Raw genomic sequence first — 21,145 nt, 5'->3', positions numbered from 1 at the left:
ATGCTGAGAAACGAGGCTAACTTTTTTTTTCAAAATTTCAAAAAACATGGGCTATAACCCACCGTTTTTTTCATTTTTCATTTTTTTCAAATCCTCAAAAATGATGAAAAACGGCGTGCCATAGTATGCCGTACGATATGGGCTATAGCCCACGGTCCAAAATGATGAGAAACGAGGCTAACTTTTTTTTTCAAAATTTCAAAAAACATGGGCTATAACCCACCGTTTTTTTCATTTTTCATTTTTTTCAAATCCTCAAAAATGATGAAAAACGGCGTGCCATAGTATGCCGTACGATATGGGCTATAGCCCACGGTCCAAAATGATGAGAAACGAGGCTAACTTTTTTTTTCAAAATTTCAAAAAACATGGGCTATAACCCACCGTTTTTTTCATTTTTCATTTTTTTCAAATCCTCAAAAATGATGAAAAACGGCGTGCCATAGTATGCCGTACGATATGGGCTATAGCCCACGGTCCAAAATGATGAGAAACGAGGCTAACTTTTTTTTTCAAAATTTCAAAAAACATGGGCTATAACCCACCGTTTTTTTCATTTTTCATTTTTTTCAAATCCTCAAAAATGAAGAAAAACGGCGTGCCATAGTATGCCGTACGATATGGGCTATAGCCCACGGTCCAAAATGATGAGAAACGAGGCTAACTTTTTTTTTCAAAATTTCAAAAAACATGGGCTATAACCCACCGTTTTTGTCATTTTTCATTTTTTTCAAATCCTCAAAAATGAAGAAAAACGGCGTGCCATAGTATGCCGTACGATATGGGCTATAGCCCACGGTCCAAAATGATGAGAAACAAGGCTAACTTTTTTTTCCACAATTTCAAAAAACATGGGCTATAACCCACCGTTTTTTTCATTTTTCATTTTTTTCAAATCCTCAAAAATGATGAAAAACGGCGTGCCATAGTATGCCGTACGATATGGGCTATAGCCCACGGTCCAAAATGATGAGAAACGAGGCTAACTTTTTTTTTCAAAATTTCAAAAAACATGGGCTATAACCCACCGTTTTTTTCTTTTTTCATTTTTTTCAAATCCTCAAAAATGATGAAAAACGGCGTGCCATAGTATGCCGTACGATATGGGCTATAGCCCACGGTCCAAAATGATGAGAAACGAGGCTAACTTTTTTTTTCAAAATTTCAAAAAACATGGGCTATAACCCACCGTTTTTTTCATTTTTCATTTTTTTCAAATCCTCAAAAATGATGAAAAACGGCGTGCCATAGTATGCCGTACGATATGGGCTATAGCCCACGGTCCAAAATGATGAGAAACGAGGCTAACTTTTTTTTTCAAAATTTCAAAAAACATGGGCTATAACCCACCGTTTTTTTCATTTTTCATTTTTTTCAAATCCTCAAAAATGATGAAAAACGGCGTGCCATAGTATGCCGTACGATATGGGCTATAGCCCACGGTCCAAAATGATGAGAAACGAGGCTAACTTTTTTTTTCAAAATTTCAAAAAACATGGGCTATAACCCACCGTTTTTTTCATTTTTCATTTTTTTCAAATCCTCAAAAATGATGAAAAACGGCGTGCCATAGTATGCCGTACGATATGGGCTATAGCCCACGGTCCAAAATGCTGAGAAACGAGGCTAACTTTTTTTTTCAAAATTTCAAAAAACATGGGCTATAACCCACCGTTTTTTTCATTTTTCATTTTTTTCAAATCCTCAAAAATGATGAAAAACGGCGTGCCATAGTATGCCGTACGATATGGGCTATAGCCCACGGTCCAAAATGATGAGAAACGAGGCTAACTTTTTTTTTCAAAATTTCAAAAAACATGGGCTATAACCCACCGTTTTTTTCATTTTTCATTTTTTTCAAATCCTCAAAAATGATGAAAAACGGCGTGCCATAGTATGCCGTACGATATGGGCTATAGCCCACGGTCCAAAATGATGAGAAACGAGGCTAACTTTTTTTTTCAAAATTTCAAAAAACATGGGCTATAACCCACCGTTTTTTTCATTTTTCATTTTTTTCAAATCCTCAAAAATGAAGAAAAACGGCGTGCCATAGTATGCCGTACGATATGGGCTATAGCCCACGGTCCAAAATGATGAGAAACAAGGCTAACTTTTTTTTCCACAATTTCAAAAAACATGGGCTATAACCCACCGTTTTTTTCATTTTTCATTTTTTTCAAATCCTCAAAAATGATGAAAAACGGCGTGCCATAGTATGCCGTACGATATGGGCTATAGCCCACGGTCCAAAATGATGAGAAACGAGGCTAACTTTTTTTTTCAAAATTTCAAAAAACATGGGCTATAACCCACCGTTTTTTTCATTTTTCATTTTTTTCAAATCCTCAAAAATGAAGAAAAACGGCGTGCCATAGTATGCCGTACGATATGGGCTATAGCCCACGGTCCAAAATGATGAGAAACGAGGCTAACTTTTTTTTTCAAAATTTCAAAAAACATGGGCTATAACCCACCGTTTTTGTCATTTTTCATTTTTTTCAAATCCTCAAAAATGAAGAAAAACGGCGTGCCATAGTATGCCGTACGATATGGGCTATAGCCCACGGTCCAAAATGATGAGAAACAAGGCTAACTTTTTTTTCCACAATTTCAAAAAACATGGGCTATAACCCACCGTTTTTGTCATTTTTCATTTTTGTCAAATCCTCAAAAATGATGAAAAACGGCGTGCCATAGTATGCCGTACGATATGGGCTATAGCCCACGGTCCAAAATGATGAGAAACAAGGCTAACTTTTTTTTCCACAATTTCAAAAAACATGGGCTATAACCCACCGTTTTTTTCATTTTTCATTTTTTTCAAATCCTCAAAAATGATGAAAAACGGCGTGCCATAGTATGCCGTACGATATGGGCTATAGCCCACGGTCCAAAATGATGAGAAACGAGGCTAACTTTTTTTTTCAAAATTTCAAAAAACATGGGCTATAACCCACCGTTTTTTTCATTTTTCATTTTTTTCAAATCCTCAAAAATGATGAAAAACGGCGTGCCATAGTATGCCGTACGATATGGGCTATAGCCCACGGTCCAAAATGATGAGAAACGAGGCTAACTTTTTTTTTCAAAATTTCAAAAAACATGGGCTATAACCCACCGTTTTTTTCATTTTTCATTTTTTTCAAATCCTCAAAAATGATGAAAAACGGCGTGCCATAGTATGCCGTACGATATGGGCTATAGCCCACGGTCCAAAATGATGAGAAACGAGGCTAACTTTTTTTTTCAAAATTTCAAAAAACATGGGCTATAACCCACCGTTTTTTTCATTTTTCATTTTTTTCAAATCCTCAAAAATGATGAAAAACGGCGTGCCATAGTATGCCGTACGATATGGGCTATAGCCCACGGTCCAAAATGCTGAGAAACGAGGCTAACTTTTTTTTTCAAAATTTCAAAAAACATGGGCTATAACCCACCGTTTTTTTCATTTTTCATTTTTTTCAAATCCTCAAAAATGATGAAAAACGGCGTGCCATAGTATGCCGTACGATATGGGCTATAGCCCACGGTCCAAAATGATGAGAAACGAGGCTAACTTTTTTTTTCAAAATTTCAAAAAACATGGGCTATAACCCACCGTTTTTTTCATTTTTCATTTTTTTCAAATCCTCAAAAATGATGAAAAACGGCGTGCCATAGTATGCCGTACGATATGGGCTATAGCCCACGGTCCAAAATGATGAGAAACGAGGCTAACTTTTTTTTTCAAAATTTCAAAAAACATGGGCTATAACCCACCGTTTTTTTCATTTTTCATTTTTTTCAAATCCTCAAAAATGAAGAAAAACGGCGTGCCATAGTATGCCGTACGATATGGGCTATAGCCCACGGTCCAAAATGATGAGAAACGAGGCTAACTTTTTTTTTCAAAATTTCAAAAAACATGGGCTATAACCCACCGTTTTTGTCATTTTTCATTTTTGTCAAATCCTCAAAAATGATGAAAAACGGCGTGCCATAGTATGCCGTACGATATGGGCTATAGCCCACGGTCCAAAATGATGAGAAACAAGGCTAACTTTTTTTTCCACAATTTCAAAAAACATGGGCTATAACCCACCGTTTTTTTCATTTTTCATTTTTTTCAAATCCTCAAAAATGATGAAAAACGGCGTGCCATAGTATGCCGTACGATATGGGCTATAGCCCACGGTCCAAAATGATGAGAAACGAGGCTAACTTTTTTTTTCAAAATTTCAAAAAACATGGGCTATAACCCACCGTTTTTTTCTTTTTTCATTTTTTTCAAATCCTCAAAAATGATGAAAAACGGCGTGCCATAGTATGCCGTACGATATGGGCTATAGCCCACGGTCCAAAATGATGAGAAACGAGGCTAACTTTTTTTTTCAAAATTTCAAAAAACATGGGCTATAACCCACCGTTTTTTTCATTTTTCATTTTTTTCAAATCCTCAAAAATGATGAAAAACGGCGTGCCATAGTATGCCGTACGATATGGGCTATAGCCCACGGTCCAAAATGATGAGAAACGAGGCTAACTTTTTTTTTCAAAATTTCAAAAAACATGGGCTATAACCCACCGTTTTTTTCATTTTTCATTTTTTTCAAATCCTCAAAAATGATGAAAAACGGCGTGCCATAGTATGCCGTACGATATGGGCTATAGCCCACGGTCCAAAATGATGAGAAACGAGGCTAACTTTTTTTTTCAAAATTTCAAAAAACATGGGCTATAACCCACCGTTTTTTTCATTTTTCATTTTTTTCAAATCCTCAAAAATGATGAAAAACAGCGTGCCATAGTATGCCGTACGATATGGGCTATAGCCCACGGTCCAAAATGATGAGAAACGAGGCTAACTTTTTTTTTCAAAATTTAAAAAAAACATGGGCTATAACCCACCGTTTTTTTCATTTTTCATTTTTTTCAAATCCTCAAAAATGATGAAAAACGGCGTGCCATAGTATGCCGTACGATATGGGCTATAGCCCACGGTCCAAAATGATGAGAAACGAGGCTAACTTTTCTTTTCAAAATTTCAAAAAACATGGGCTATAACCCACCGTTTTTTTCATTTTTCATTTTTTTCAAATCCTCAAAAATGATGAAAAACGGCGTGCCATAGTATGCCGTACGATATGGGCTATAGCCCACGGTCCAAAATGCTGAGAAACGAGGCTAACTTTTTTTTTCAAAATTTCAAAAAACATGGGCTATAACCCACCGTTTTTTTCATTTTTCATTTTTTTCAAATCCTCAAAAATGATGAAAAACGGCGTGCCATAGTATGCCGTACGATATGGGCTATAGCCCACAGTCCAAAATGATGAGAAACGAGGCTAACTTTTTTTTTCAAAATTTCAAAAAACATGGGCTATAACCCACCGTTTTTTTCATTTTTCATTTTTTTCAAATCCTCAAAAATGATGAAAAACGGCGTGCCATAGTATGCCATACGATATGGGCTATAGCCCACGGTCCAAAATGATGAGAAACGAGGCTAACTATTTTTTTCAAAATTTCAAAAAACATGGGCTATAACCCACCGTTTTTTTCATTTTTCATTTTTTTCAAATCCTCAAAAATGATGAAAAACGGCGTGCCATAGTATGCCGTACGATATGGGCTATAGCCCACGGTCCAAAATGATGAGAAACGAGGCTAACTTTTTTTTTCAAAATTTCAAAAAACATGGGCTATAACCCACCGTTTTTTTCATTTTTCATTTTTTTCAAATCCTCAAAAATGATGAAAAACGGCGTGCCATAGTATGCCGTACGATATGGGCTATAGCCCACGGTCCAAAATGATGAGAAACGAGGCTAACTATTTTTTTCAAAATTTCAAAAAACATGGGCTATAACCCACCGTTTTTTTCATTTTTCATTTTTTTCAAATCCTCAAAAATGATGAAAAACGGCGTGCCATAGTATGCCGTACGATATGGGCTATAGCCCACGGTCCAAAATGATGAGAAACGAGGCTAACTTTTTTTTTCAAAATTTCAAAAAACATGGGCTATAACCCACCGTTTTTTTCTTTTTTCATTTTTTTCAAATCCTCAAAAATGATGAAAAACGGCGTGCCATAGTATGCCGTACGATATGGGCTATAGCCCACGGTCCAAAATGATGAGAAACGAGGCTAACTTTTTTTTTCAAAATTTCAAAAAACATGGGCTATAACCCACCGTTTTTTTCATTTTTCATTTTTTTCAAATCCTCAAAAATGATGAAAAACGGCGTGCCATAGTATGCCGTACGATATGGGCTATAGCCCACGGTCCAAAATGATGAGAAACGAGGCTAACTTTTTTTTTCAAAATTTCAAAAAACATGGGCTATAACCCACCGTTTTTTTCATTTTTCATTTTTTTCAAATCCTCAAAAATGATGAAAAACGGCGTGCCATAGTATGCCGTACGATATGGGCTATAGCCCACGGTCCAAAATGATGAGAAACGAGGCTAACTTTTTTTTTCAAAATTTCAAAAAACATGGGCTATAACCCACCGTTTTTTTCATTTTTCATTTTTTTCAAATCCTCAAAAATGATGAAAAACGGCGTGCCATAGTATGCCGTACGATATGGGCTATAGCCCACGGTCCAAAATGATGAGAAACGAGGCTAACTTTTTTTTCAAAATTAAAAAAAAACATGGGCTATAACCCACCGTTTTTTTCATTTTTCATTTTTTTCAAATCCTCAAAAATGATGAAAAACGGCGTGCCATAGTATGCCGTACGATATGGGCTATAGCCCACGGTCCAAAATGATGAGAAACGAGGCTAACTTTTTTTTTCAAAATTTCAAAAAACATGGGCTATAACCCACCGTTTTTTTCATTTTTCATTTTTTTCAAATCCTCAAAAATGATGAAAAACGGCGTGCCATAGTATGCCGTACGATATGGGCTATAGCCCACGGTCCAAAATGCTGAGAAACGAGGCTAACTTTTTTTTCAAAATTTCAAAAAACATGGGCTATAACCCACCGTTTTTTTCATTTTTCATTTTTTTCAAATCCTCAAAAATGATGAAAAACGGCGTGCCATAGTATGCCGTACGATATGGGCTATAGCCCACAGTCCAAAATGATGAGAAACGAGGCTAACTTTTTTTTTCAAAATTTCAAAAAACATGGGCTATAACCCACCGTTTTTTTCATTTTTCATTTTTTTCAAATCCTCAAAAATGATGAAAAACGGCGTGCCATAGTATGCCGTACGATATGGGCTATAGCCCACGGTCCAAAATGATGAGAAACGAGGCTAACTATTTTTTTCAAAATTTCAAAAAACATGGGCTATAACCCACCGTTTTTTTCATTTTTCATTTTTTTCAAATCCTCAAAAATGATGAAAAACGGCGTGCCATAGTATGCCGTACGATATGGGCTATAGCCCACGGTCCAAAATGATGAGAAACGAGGCTAACTTTTTTTTTCAAAATTTCAAAAAACATGGGCTATAACCCACCGTTTTTTTCATTTTTCATTTTTTTCAAATCCTCAAAAATGATGAAAAACGGCGTGCCATAGTATGCCGTACGATATGGGCTATAGCCCACGGTCCAAAATGATGAGAAACGAGGCTAACTATTTTTTTCAAAATTTCAAAAAACATGGGCTATAACCCACCGTTTTTTTCATTTTTCATTTTTTTCAAATCCTCAAAAATGATGAAAAACGGCGTGCCATAGTATGCCGTACGATATGGGCTATAGCCCACGGTCCAAAATGATGAGAAACGAGGCTAACTTTTTTTTTCAAAATTTCAAAAAACATGGGCTATAACCCACCGTTTTTTTCATTTTTCATTTTTTTCAAATCCTCAAAAATGATGAAAAACGGCGTTCCATAGTATGCCGTACGATATGGGCTATAGCCCACGGTCCAAAATGATGAGAAACGAGGCTAACTTCTTTTTTCAAAATTTCAAAAAACATGGGCTATAACCCACCGTTTTTTTCATTTTTCATTTTTTTCAAATCCTCAAAAATGATGAAAAACGGCGTGCCATAGTATGCCGTACGATATGGGCTATAGCCCACGGTCCAAAATGATGAGAAACGAGGCTAACTTTTTTTTTCAAAATTTCAAAAAACATGGGCTATAACCCACCGTTTTTTTCATTTTTCTTTTTTTTCAAATCCTCAAAAATGATGAAAAACGGCGTGCCATAGTATGCCGTACGATATGGGCTATAGCCCACGGTCCAAAATGATGAGAAACGAGGCTAACTTTTTTTTTCAAAATTTCAAAAAACATGGGCTATAACCCACCGTTTTTTTCATTTTTCATTTTTTTCAAATCCTCAAAAATGATGAAAAACGGCGTGCCATAGTATGCCGTACGATATGGGCTATAGCCCATGGTCCAAAATGATGAGAAACGAGGCTAACTTTTTTTTCCAAAATTTCAAAAAACATGGGCTATAACCCACCGTTTTTTTCATTTTTCATTTTTTTCAAATCCTCAAAAATGATGAAAAACGGCGTGCCATAGTATGCCGTACGATATGGGCTATAGCCCACGGGCCAAAATGATGAGAAACGAGGCTAACTTTTTTTTTCAAAATTTCAAAAAACATGGGCTATAACCCACCGTTTTTTTCATTTTTCATTTTTTTCAAATCCTCAAAAATGATGAAAAACGGCGTGCCATAGTATGCCGTACGATATGGGCTATAGCCCACGGTCCAAAATGATGAGAAACGAGGCTAACTTTTTTTTTCAAAATTTCAAAAAACATGGGCTATAACCCACCGTTTTTTTCATTTTTCTTTTTTTTCAAATCCTCAAAAATGATGAAAAACGGCGTGCCATAGTATGCCGTACGATATGGGCTATAGCCCACGGTCCAAAATGATGAGAAACGAGGCTAACTTCTTTTTTCAAAATTTCAAAAAACATGGGCTATAACCCACCGTTTTTTTCATTTTTCATTTTTTTCAAATCCTCAAAAATGATGAAAAACGGCGTGCCATAGTATGCCGTACGATATGGGCTATAGCCCACGGTCCAAAATGATGAGAAACGAGGCTAACTTTTTTTTCCAAAATTTAAAAAAACATGGGCTATAACCCACCGTTTTTTTCATTTTTCATTTTTTTCAAATCCTCAAAAATGATGAAAAACGGCGTGCCATAGTATGCCGTACGATATGGGCTATAGCCCACGGTCCAAAATGATGAGAAACGAGGCTAACTTTTTTTTTCAAAATTTCAAAAAACATGGGCTATAACCCACCGTTTTTTTCATTTTTCATTTTTTTCAAATCCTCAAAAATGATGAAAAACGGCGTGCCATAGTATGCCGTACGATATGGGCTATAGCCCACGGTCCAAAATGCTGAGAAACGAGGCTAACTATTTTTTTCAAAATTTCAAAAAACATGGGCTATAACTAGGGCTGCGAATCTTTAGGTGTCCCACGATTCGATTCCGATTCTTGGGGTGACGATTCGATTCAAAAACGATCTTTTCGATTTTTCCGATTCTCGATTCAAAAAAGATTTTTTTCGATTCTAAAGCAGTTTATTTTATTTTATTAAAAACAATTAAATAGAATTTTAGCATGATCTACTCCAGTCTTCTGGCATGAAAGCAGAGTACATTTAGTAAAAAGCTTGTATAATTGTAAAGGTTTTATCACCTGAATGATTTAAACACACAAAGGTTAAATCCAAGAGTAAGAACATGTCTCATGTATTTAGCTTGCACAAATTTGAACCAGTACAAAAGTTACAAAATCTCTTCTCACTCAAAACCAGAACAATACATTAGTATTAAAACAGGTGTAAAATAAATACAATTGGCAGACTTAGCTTAGCTGGTAGTAAATGCACTATGCAGAAACCCAGGCCATAATGCATTGCATGCACAGGTACATTGTGAAAAATCGATTTTTGGAAAATGAGAATCGATTCTGAATCGGACAGCATTAGAATCGCGATTCTAACTCGAATCGATTTTTTTTGACAGGCCTAGCTATAACCCATCGTTTTTGTCATTTCGTCATTTTTTTCAAATCCTCAAAAATGATGAAAAACGGCGTGCCATAGTATGCCGTACGATATGGACTATAGCCCACGGTCAAAAATGATGAGAAACGAGGCTAACTTTTTTTTCCAAAATTTCAAAAAACATGGGCTATAACCCATCGTTTTTGTCATTTCGTCATTTTTTTCAAATACCTAGCCAAGACACCTAGCCAATCGACTTGCATTACTATCTCACCACATTGATTGGCAGCCTATTTAAGAGGCTTCACGCTCACATTTACTCTATGTAATGTTATTGCTGAATGCTGCATAGATACCGCCAACCTCCACCGCAGCATCCTTCTGGGCTGGTTCTACTCTACAGTATATGCACCTTGAATGGTTGGCTCAGTTAGTCCCTGTGGGCAATTAAACTATGTAATGCTCCCTACAGTTTTTACCATATGGGTGTAGATCTTGTTTGTATGTTTAACAACAACTGACTTTGACCAAAAGTGAGTGAATATTGGTTGATTAGAGGTAGAAAGCCTGTGATCTACATGAACAGTATCTTGTACTGCCTGTACTCTCTTTTGGAGGTAGGCCTACTTGCTCGGTAAACAACAGAAACTCACATTCAAAAGACAAGAACTTGTGAAATTCTTAGTCTTAATCACTCAGGTTTCACACAGGTTTCTGGTTTGGTGGCATATTTTCGCCAGGTAAGCCTACTGTTACTCACACTAACACACATGAGAATACACATGAGAAACATTTTCATAGGTCTACTCACTTCAGTTTCTTTCTCCTGCTGGATGATACTCTGCTGCAAGGTAATCAACATAATATATTTTAATATCTATATGAAACATAAATTCTAAAAGCTTCAGCTTGTAACTTTAGATAAATTATTCACCCATTAAGGGAAACACTTTCATGGCATGGCTAGAGAAATATTCAAACATTATAGTATAATGATTATACTATAAGTCTCACCAGTATACTCTTTCAGCCTGATACATTATCTGGTTTCCCTTGCCGTTTGTCCTGAGCTTTATTTCTTATTTTAATGAATTATAATTCATTTGAAACTGAGAAATCTGTTTTGTGCACGTGATTCCGCTATCCCTCTTCTTGTTCATATATTGAAGTATAATAGGCCTACTAGGGTTTTATTTTCAACAAACCCTTTTCTGCTGGATAATGTCATCAATCCATTTTGTTTGCAGGTTGACTGACAAAATGGCAGAACATTCAGAGCACTGGAACACTACTCTCTTTGACTGCTGTGGTGATATGAAGTCTTGTCAGTAATAATACCAATATAAATATCAGCACTTTATATTTACTAGCAGTAATTATTGTATTTATTCAAATATTCTGGACAGTCCTTTCAAACAGAAAATATATTTAATGGGATTTGTTTTATTGGATTGGAATTAACAAATTGTGTGAAATTAAGATACCGGTATGGCTAATGTTTATCATTATGGTTTATAATTATGTCTAAGAGAGGATGGTACTGAAGACGTGCTATGACGGTTTTGAAACCTATGTTATAACCAAAGCTAACCCCATTTTGTGTTTTTCAGGTTGTTGTGGATTTTGGTGCTGTCCTTGCCTTGCCTGCAACACCACAAGCAAATTCGGACAACCTCATTGCCTCCCCTTACTAGACATATGCAGCCCTGCTGTTGTTTCAAGCTTTGGGATTCCTCTGTGCGCGCCGCCTGTCACATTGTCTCTTCGGGTTGCCATTCGCCAAAAATATGGAATCAAGGTCCGGTGAACACTATTGTATTATGTAACCCTGCTGCTATTAGAGAAATAATAATAATTCATAAACATAAGAAACTGAGTTATGAGGCGTTATCTGAAAAAATTCATTATATTAAACACATTTAAGGTCTCAAACAAACTGCTAAAATAACCTGTGGTTCCCCCATAGGGTTCTTTCTGCAAAGACATCATGACTTCCTGCTTCTGTGTGTGGTGCTCTTGGTGTCAGATGGCCCGTGAACTAAAACAACGCAAGAAGAACCCCACTGTCATCAATGTCATTCATACTCAGCCCCAACTAAGACAGTAACAGTGGTGCTTTATAGGTACCTGACTAGACTGTGTGGGCTATGAGCTACGATCACTCAGGAACCCCCGGCTTACTTACCCGACTAGAAATATTAGTATATTACACCTACATATCATGATTGCTTACTGCGGTGATGGTTGAGGGGGGCAATTATAGATGTATAAAACACATGAATAACTAAAACAGCCCAGGATATGGTTTACATTTAAAGTTTAGGAAATGCACTGCAATGAAAATATTGTGTAACAAGTATGACTACAATTGTGAAGAGAAGAGCACAGTAGGGAGGGTGATTCAAGTGCCAAATGAATCACACTCTGAGCTGGGTGTGACTAAATACATCTACCGGTACTCTTCTTTGTGTCATGTTATTTCTGTGTAATTTTAAATACACATGCATGGAAGGCACTGAAAGTCCTGCCCTTGTCTGTTCCCTACCTGCTTTCAGCTATATTATATGGGTAGGGCTTTCTGAGACACTTACAGTAACATTTCCAAATTGCAGCTGAATCATGCGTGACATGTCTCAACAGTCAACACTAATTTATGAATATAATGGGGTAAATACAGAGGGATCTTTATGCAAAATCATGTAAGCACTAGAAAGATTTGATTATATTTTACCATTTTAAAACTAGAATATTGAACACAGTACAGAAAGTAAACACATTCCTATGTCTTAAAACTCCAGTTTGTGGCCTGGGCTGTGGCTCAGCGGTCCAGGCTGGAAAATCCAGTCTGGCAGTGTGCCACGGGTTCGACTACTGATCCCGACGGCCTTTACTGCATGTCACCCCCCCATCTCTATCCCCATTTAATGTCAGCCTACTGTGATTCTATCCCTCTACAAAAATGTCAGTGTGATTGACATTGGTGTGTCCTTGTCACCAGGCCAACTCGTTACTGATGCCGCAAGATTGATAAAATAACTGACACGGATGTTAATGAACCTTGTTCTACGCAATATAAGACATTTCTGCAATATTCAGCAATAGATTCAAATACACATTTATTTTGATGAGGAATTGGCTTGGAAAGTGAACAGATTTGTCATGAAAACAAAGGACCTAGCAGCAGTATGCACAGTTCTACTGCAATAGGGACTAAACATAATGATAATATGACATTTCAACCACCTTATGAGCCCAAAGCTGAAGAAGATCTTCAGGGAGGAGTCGGAGGACTATGAAGTACAGCGATCCATGACTTATGGGCAACAGTGTTCACTAACCGTGTTATCTTTAAAGCCCTTCTGGAAACACATTCTCAAGTCAAGTGTATATAATGTCTTGTTAACAACTTTAATCTAATTATTTGTATCCATTATTTTGTGTGTGGCCATTATTGCTCATTGTACAGGCTTTTAGTTATGTAATTACTGTTTTCTAAGTGCAATACAAATAACAGGTGTTGCATACAGTAAATGCATTAGTATCAGCATTGTTACCATGCATGTTATTATGTTCTCAGTTTTTACATTTTTACTTAATTTGGAAACAATTCCTTTGGAAAGGTCATTGACATTAAATAATTAGAAGGAAACGTGCAGACTGTAACACATTTGAGTAATCTCACAATGATAACAAAACAGGTTTTCCCTTCGTCTTTTTTTATGTCTGAGGAACACAGTGTACTTATAACCTCTTTACTGTCTGTCCTGTTAAAAACTGTTTGCAGAAGGATGACCCTTTCACCAGTACAATGAAACTGGGCGTGCCCACCTTGACAAAGCACCTGTCAAAAGAACAGAAAGGAGAAGTCATAACTTTGAGTTTAGTTTTGATGGTAGTCCATAGACATCTGACTTGTATTTCCACATCTAAGTTCAGTATGGGTTTATTTCATGGCCACTGTCGCCGACTGGACATCATACAGCATGAACGGGGTTGCGACCGTGTCCCGAGAAGGCCTGTATTACAGCCAATGAGAGCACAGGACAGCTGTGCTCACTGACACTCTCTGTGGACTGTATCGAGATGATCAGATGATAATATTTATATATAACCTTTTATTCCTTGGGTAAATGCCTGTGTTGTAGGCCTACATATTGGTATAGCCCAATGTTGCTGTTAAATAGTCTATAAAACCAACGCATTTCACTTGAATAATGTTGATAAAACCGCATCGTAATCAACAGTGCAGAGCAAACTTTTGGACCTTGTGCACTCTTTGTGTGTGTGTGTGTGTGTGTGTGAAGAGAGACAGAGTTATTTAATGAAAATCAAGATTTAACGTAGGCTATACGCGATCACAAACATTTAGCCCTGTATAGCCTGGCTATTCGTGTGGCCGGGGCGGGAGTGCACGCAGAGAGAGAGAGAGAGAGAGAGAGAGTGTCAGTCTCGCGCTTGTATCACGACATCCTGCACATGTGTGAGATGTCAAAATGAATTGGAATAAAAAAACAGATGTAGCCTATATGTATCAGGTCTGGATCGCATCTTGGTGAACTCTTGCAGTGTGTGATGCCTAGTCGGCTATCAATTGTTTAGTGTGAAAGCCATACAGATATAATGACAGTCGATTTGAAAAAAAGACTCCTGTAGTGTGAAATACATAACGATCTGATAACTTGCCAACAAATAAATGCCATAAATGACAACATGAAACAGCACATCAGCAACACACATACCTTTTGTGCTGCAGTGCTCTCAAAAGTGACATCTTTGGGTCAACTTGGTACAATGTCTGCTTCTCAGGGTCTTCAAAGAAAAGCTGTGGAAAGAAAGAAAACATTCAACACTTTGAGAGCTGCCCCCTCTAGTGGTCATTAGGTACCTCGGCGCCATGCTTCACATCAACTGTATATGAGCCCGGAAAAGACAGATTTTGGAATATTCTTCAGAGAAAACAGGCAGGAAAGAAATCATAATGAGTGGATTCCAATGGGGTGCGGGGCTGCACGCGCATTTCTTCTTGTGCCTGGAGGGACATAGCAACCTGGGCGCAGTAGAGGTATGTGTTTGGCTTCTGGGTGTTAACTAGGAACCAAAACCTACTGTTGTTTTTCAAGATAACTTGACTTACAAGATATATGACATCAATATAATATTATACATTATACCAGTAAATCACAATTTATGGAAATTTGCAGAACAGACTATAGCAGACTAGAGAATGTTCAGCTGGGTTTTATGCTTAAATTATTCTGGATCCTTAGACTAGACAATTAAAGTTGCATTATTTCTATGGCATGACCAGGTCGTATAGTCAAGTGAAGCATTTTTTTGCCTTAGAGTTGTTATAATATTTGAAAGATAAAACAAAATCAGCAGAATATCAATGATTATGATGATAGTTAAAAGCAGCTTTCTTGGCCTGGGCCATGGCTCAGTGGTCCAGGCACCTTGGCTGGTAATCCAGTCTGGCAGTGTGCTGTGGGTTCGACTCCCGATCCCGACGGCCTTTACTGCATGTCTTCCCCCAATCTCTCTCCCTATTTCCTGTCAGCCTACTGTCTGTCTCTCCATAAAAAAAACATAAAATAAAGGCGAAAGCCACAAAAAAAAGCAGCTCAATGCCAAGAAAACTAAAGTAATGGCATTTAACAGAACCAGGACGGAACCATTGCTACCGCCAGCGGGACGAAGCTCGAGATAGTCAACAACTTCAATTTTGACAGAACAGGATCTGTTCTAACTGCTGATTGGGAAGGAAATGGTAAATATGTCTGTGAATATTAATTCATAAAAGTACTTTTGTGCAGTATGCATAATTCAATAACCTGTGCGCTAATTTAACAATTTTGTCATGAAAATGTATGATGATTATGTATGTTGTTGACCAATGACAGTTTTGATATATCGTTGAAAGACACAAACCTCTAGGCTTTGCAGGAGGTATTTATGGTCCAAGTCCCAAGGTGGAAGTTCCTCTCCAAACATAACTGCCAGGTGATCTAAGAAACTAAAAGATGAGCAGATTATGAGGTATTTCATTTTCATAGATCATTGCAATTCAGTTTGCCTTGAAAGCAAATCATAATCACTTAATCCGCTATAACTCCACAGTTTCGCCACAAATAAATACATAACTGTCCGCCTTGCAATTATTTACAATGAGCTGTAACAAAAGCCTATTGGATTCCAATGACCACTAAACACTAGAAGACAGTCGGCATACAGATAGAAAAGCATACCAAGAGTTTTCACAGAAGGTTGCGATGAAGTCACTCTGTTGGTGTTCGGGGTAGAGGAAAAGCACAGGCCAGTGCAGGATCCCCTTCTCATCTAGGGACACCTGAACCCCTGTGGCCTCCTGGGAGCTGAGGCCATCCAGACTGAGCTCTGCCATGGCCCCACAGTCCGAGTCACGCTTAGGACGCTTGGCAACCTGAAGCAGCTTGATACCTCGCTCCTACATGAATCAAATTAAGAAGTCGCAAAAAGTGCACATTACATTATAGAAAACAGAGGGGTCCAGGGTCAAAATCTGACTGAGTATTCGGACTTCGAAGGGGACAACTTTTCTCAGTGTGAGGAGTGTAATACAAAATGTGCTGGCTCCTCTGTCATTTCAACCAGGCAGTTTTACATGACTCCGAGCTAAGTGTGTTTGAGATAGACATGGAATGGAATCTGACAAAATATGACATGTAGTACTGGTTAAAAATGTAATACATTTCAACACATCTAAGCCAACATGTTTCATTATCATTCCGTAAAATTGGAGCACCTCAGAATTCGTTTGTACGTATACAGTCAATGCCTCAATGGTCAAAACACAGTGGGTGACACTCGGCCAACAGTGTCGATCAGGATGGATTATTATCAATATCTCCAAAAAGAAAAGAAAGAAATCCTGTTCCGATTAGGGCAAAAAATGTAATACAAAATCTCTTAAATTAGCAAAGCAGATTAAAGGATATTCATTATATTATTTGCATTTTCGTTTATCAACATTGGTTAATAACAGAAGGTTCTCAGGTTCTCACCTTTATAGCCTTCAGCAGATCCTCTTTCTTACTCTGATCCTTCTTTCCTGTCACTTTGGCCTTCCTGGCATCTCTCTCTATAGCTCTCTGGAAAACAAAGTTGGCTTAATTGATTTAAATACCTCATTAAGATTTACGAGCTGGATTCTCCATTGTGATCTTTATAGTACTAATAATTGTGAATAGTAGTTAATAGTAATTAACTGAAAACAAGCACAACCTGCGCAAGTACTGTCGACCGATACTAACTGTCAAATCTGTGAAGGAACGTTTGAAATGTTGAATTATTAGGTTTAGCTATTTGCTACCTACCTACTTTATGCATGTTAAAAAGTAGTATTATGAAGTATGGTACAAGTTTCTATCTATAAAATAAATACAGTTTTATCGATTTATAATTATTCTGGATCCCTTTTTAGTTTCTCAAAGAAAAATAAATCATCTATCTGATGAAAAGAAAAGGTATATAAACTGAAATAAAATATGTTATCACGTATACAGTATAATTATTTATTTTAAATTGTCAATTGCTTTAAATTTACTTAATCTTGGACTATAGTGATATTAATACTAAATGCCTCTGTGTATATGTATATGTAATTTGTAAGTTGATTGTATACTGTTACTGTTACTGCGCCACTTTTTATGCGTATGCACCGTCCCAGCATATGACGTCAGGGTATAACTGGTATATGGTTTTCGATGGTGACATAATGACGATATGTTTTAGTGTCGGGAGGATTAAAGGTAATGCTCCTATGTATACAATATGTAATGGCACCACTGGCACCACTGCCGTATCAGGCACAAGTAGTCATTACGTCATTTGCTGGGACGGTGCATACGCATCAAAAGTTCTGGGACGGTGCATACGCATCGAATATTGTCCTGGGCGAAACTAGTACTTGCGCAGCTTGCGTGCTCTGCTTGTGCAAGTAATAACAGAAAGATATCTAGGACAGTGGTTCTCAAAATGGGGGACTCTCTGGGAACTTTGAGGGGGTTCCAAATGGACCTTTACAGGTCTGTAACTCTGAGAGCTTATAGAAAGGAAACTAAATGGATCCGGTCCAACTTTACTGTAAACCTATGAGGTGACAACGAAGCCAATTCTGATGCACTATCGCCGACAATACCTTCTGTTTGTCCGCTGCTGTTCTTATCTGCTGCAGGTTCTTATCAGTGGGATGGGCCTCCAGTCCAGCATCACACCACTGGACGGCCTCTGCAAAGCTCCTTAGCTCCATACAACACTGAGCACCTATGGTAACAGTATATGGTTAATAACTTATAGGAGCACTTCATCCATTTCCAACCTTATCTTCGTATATTTGGTCGTCACTAATGCTCATTATAAGATTGAACCATTTCTGTATGTGTCTCAGTGGGCTGTTACGTGGAGTTTGTGGACAGTTCAGTAACCTGCCTAGTGCCTACCAATGACAATGACATCATTGATGGGGATTCCAATGGAAATTGCAGCAGCCCTTCTCTTCCTGGAAAGTTTGCATGCTGAAATAGAAGCCATTGTTCTTCCTTTAAATTAAAAATCACACTGGTGTGAAGTGAGGGGCGCAGCAAGGGCAGTATTTATATCACCCCGATGATGTCTTACGTCATTTACTACCCTAAACAAACAGTGGACTTAGGCTGGCAAAACATTACATACCGATAACTACCCTAACAAACATAAGTCCATTGACGTGGCTGCCACGTGACATAATTTCAGAAAGCCATGCATTGGAGGGACTAGTGCCCCTCAACAAAAATATACAAGTTCTTGTTTGAAATTACCCAAACTGCCTAAAGATTATGTCACTATTATGTCACAGCATCTGTCCACAGACCTCCACAGAACAGGTAGACAGAAATGGTACCATCTTATAATGAGCATTAGTCAGAACCAATTAAGAAAGAAACCTATGGGAAAATGGGTGAATTTGTTCTTTAATAATACGTTTGACTATTAATAACTAAGAACTGTTTTCTTGTTGTGATACAGTTAAAATGGATAATGAGCACTTCTTGATTACATTTTCCACTCTGTGAGCCGTGCTAGCCTTAGAGTGCTTCCACAAACCTCTGATTAACGCTTTCAGGTGGTTTGGATTGATCGTCTTGGCAGAGGTTGCATCATTCAATGCAGAGCGCATATTACCTGTAGGACAAAATATGAACAGCAAATAAGGATGTTATATGGGTAAAATAGATAATCCCAAATGCATTAATAATTGCTGAGGGCAGCTGTGGGAGCACATTTAGTTAGTGACTGACCACTATGAATGACATATATATAATATTTTATATTCATGAATCTATCACAAATGTAAAAATGTGCATGTAGGATAAATGCCCTACCTATACGAAAGTGTGCTGCAGCCCTGTTCGTGAGAAGGACAGTGTTGATGTCTTGGTCGGCACAATTCTTCTTCAAACCTGCTGTGTAGGACAATATTGCCTTTTTGTAGTTCTTCTCTTTGAAATACTCATTCCCTTCATCCTTTAGACTCGTTGCATGCTCTGGGGAAATGTAAAGCGAATAAACATTTCAACAAATACAGTTTCACATGTAAAATGTACGGCTTATAAATTATAATGAACTTATACAAAAGCATTCAAATTATGTTTCCCATATGTCCATGCATGCAGCTCAGTCCACAGTACAAATCAACAAATGTTAAATGTTGAAATGCTTTTGAGAGATCCATCCATACCTGCTGGGGATCTAGCATCATCATGGAGAATAGACTGAATGCAAGCCAAATCGGGGTGTGATTTTGAGTCAATCTCTTCAGGGGCTGTTTTCATGAACATGGGCACTTTATCAAACTCCTGGAAAATACATAGTGCACAGTGCAGTTTAAGTACAAGCACGACGGTATTATATGTTAAGTGCTATAGGTTTGTAAAACGTTACCTCTTCCCAGTTACTTTCATTGAAAGCATTTTTATATTTTTGCTCCTTGAATTTGTCCATGAATCCGTCCATGTCATCATCGCTATCGCCCTGCGGTGCCGACGATGCCATTTGCGAGCAATCCTAATTTGTCTTTATAATAAAATATTTTCTTTTAGTTCTTTCAGAGAGCCTAAAGCTTTCTGGAGCAGCTTAGCAACTATAATATACCACTGTAATGTAGCTCAATCAATGCGCAACCCTGCGTAATTCTTGTTTACAATTACATCAAGCGTTGTTACATGTGAATGAAACTGTACTGCGTCTAAATGCAGCCGTATGGAAACTGTGTGTGGCTACAATAGTTCCCCCTCAGTTAGCTCTCGCAGAGGCGTGGCAGTTTGTTCACTAGAGGGAGCCAAAGTCTGCCACATTGAGAAAACTGAAATTCACTACTAAATCACTTCACTACTAAATCAAAGACAAAAACAGTCAAATTAGCAAAAGCTTAAAGAAAACAGTATCACAAAGTAATGAAGAAAACAAAATTAAATGACTGGCACATTTCATTTTATAGATAAATTATTGTAGCTTTTTTTTAATTATTAAAAAAGGAAGGAAAAATGGTTATCAACTCATTGTCAATTTCATTTTTTTTCTTTTGTTCTAAAGAGACCCAATAGTTAACACTCTAGTCATTGTCATCGGAATATTGAATATAGAGCTGTTCATAATTTCTTTCACAAATAAAGTGAAACGTTATAAAAGTAATTTCTCTGACTTGATGTTATCAACAGTATAATTATTCTTTCCACTTTTGTACTGACAAGATGTTTTATTTGTAGAATGAATTGCCTGTTATGAAGTGGGCAGGACACATGTAGACAAATGCTTTACTTTGTGTTTTGGTTCCCATGACTTTATTCATGACTGTATCTACTCTGCAACAAGCTAGCGCGGCGTAGCACCCATCGCTTTCTTCTCTCGGGTTCCTTTTTGTGGAACGGGAACTAGTAAAACTAATATTTGGGGGTCCCATTTTCGTTTCTCATGAAATGGTGGTTCATTGCCTGGTTCTTGCAGTTCACTGCACTCAAGTCCTGCACTACAGTATTTAACCATAGTTCTAAAGAAAATCTGCACTAGGACATAAATATCTAAAACACGTCTTCCACTGTTCCACACGAGTATTTGCAATTTTGCACCCATGATAAAATGGCTTTGAAAGCCAGTGTCAGCGCACCGGAAATAACCT

The 21,145-nt window shown here is 37.5% G+C and overlaps 2 protein-coding genes across 2 annotated transcripts; one reads left to right on the top strand and one right to left on the bottom strand.

Annotated features, from left to right (window-relative positions):
* The first annotated feature begins 10,688 nt into the window (after window positions 1-10,688).
* Window positions 10,689-12,914, top strand: LOC308319652 (cornifelin homolog B-like). The gene is made up of 4 exons (XM_080769762.1): window positions 10,689-10,805; window positions 11,202-11,278; window positions 11,565-11,752; window positions 11,921-12,914. Exons 2-4 carry the CDS (start codon window positions 11,215-11,217, stop codon window positions 12,059-12,061), a joined length of 393 nt encoding a protein of 130 aa, XP_080625888.1. The 5' UTR covers window positions 10,689-10,805; window positions 11,202-11,214; the 3' UTR covers window positions 12,062-12,914.
* A 139-nt stretch (window positions 12,915-13,053) lies between these two features.
* ttc4 (tetratricopeptide repeat domain 4) lies at window positions 13,054-20,181 on the bottom strand. The gene is made up of 10 exons (XM_080769761.1): window positions 19,912-20,181; window positions 19,709-19,826; window positions 19,353-19,514; window positions 19,075-19,152; window positions 18,131-18,255; window positions 16,995-17,081; window positions 16,200-16,417; window positions 15,883-15,967; window positions 14,694-14,776; window positions 13,054-13,795 (listed from the first exon to the last, which is right to left on the bottom strand). The coding sequence occupies exons 1-10, from the start codon at window positions 20,020-20,022 to the stop codon at window positions 13,696-13,698; spliced, it is 1,167 nt and encodes a 388-aa protein (XP_080625887.1). The 5' UTR covers window positions 20,023-20,181; the 3' UTR covers window positions 13,054-13,695.
* Window positions 20,182-21,145: the final 964 nt, after the last annotated feature.

The sequence above is a fragment of the Protomyctophum bolini genome (genome assembly GCF_963924005.1).
Source record: "Protomyctophum bolini genome assembly, chromosome: 8".
Lineage (NCBI taxonomy): Eukaryota > Metazoa > Chordata > Actinopteri > Myctophiformes > Myctophidae > Protomyctophum > Protomyctophum bolini.
This window is presented reverse-complemented; position numbering and strand designations above follow the sequence as displayed.

Bases quoted from the DNA above. Each gene is read 5' to 3' on its own strand.
- LOC308319652 (XM_080769762.1), top strand. From the start codon at position 11,215: ATGGCAGAACATTCAGAGCACTGGAACACTACTCTCTTTGACTGCTGT. The intron at 11,279-11,564 runs GTCAGTAATAAT...TGTGTTTTTCAG, and splicing joins CTGTGGTGATATGAAGTCTT to GTTGTTGTGGATTTTGGTGC. The intron at 11,753-11,920 runs GTCCGGTGAACA...GTTCCCCCATAG, and splicing joins GCCAAAAATATGGAATCAAG to GGTTCTTTCTGCAAAGACAT.
- ttc4 (XM_080769761.1), bottom strand. From the start codon at position 20,022: ATGGCATCGTCGGCACCGCAGGGCGATAGCGATGATGACATGGACGGA. The intron at 19,827-19,911 runs GTAACGTTTTAC...TGTATTTTCCAG, and splicing joins ATGAAAGTAACTGGGAAGAG to GAGTTTGATAAAGTGCCCAT. The intron at 13,796-14,693 runs GTATGTGTGTTG...TTCTTTTGACAG, and splicing joins AGAGCACTGCAGCACAAAAG to GTGCTTTGTCAAGGTGGGCA.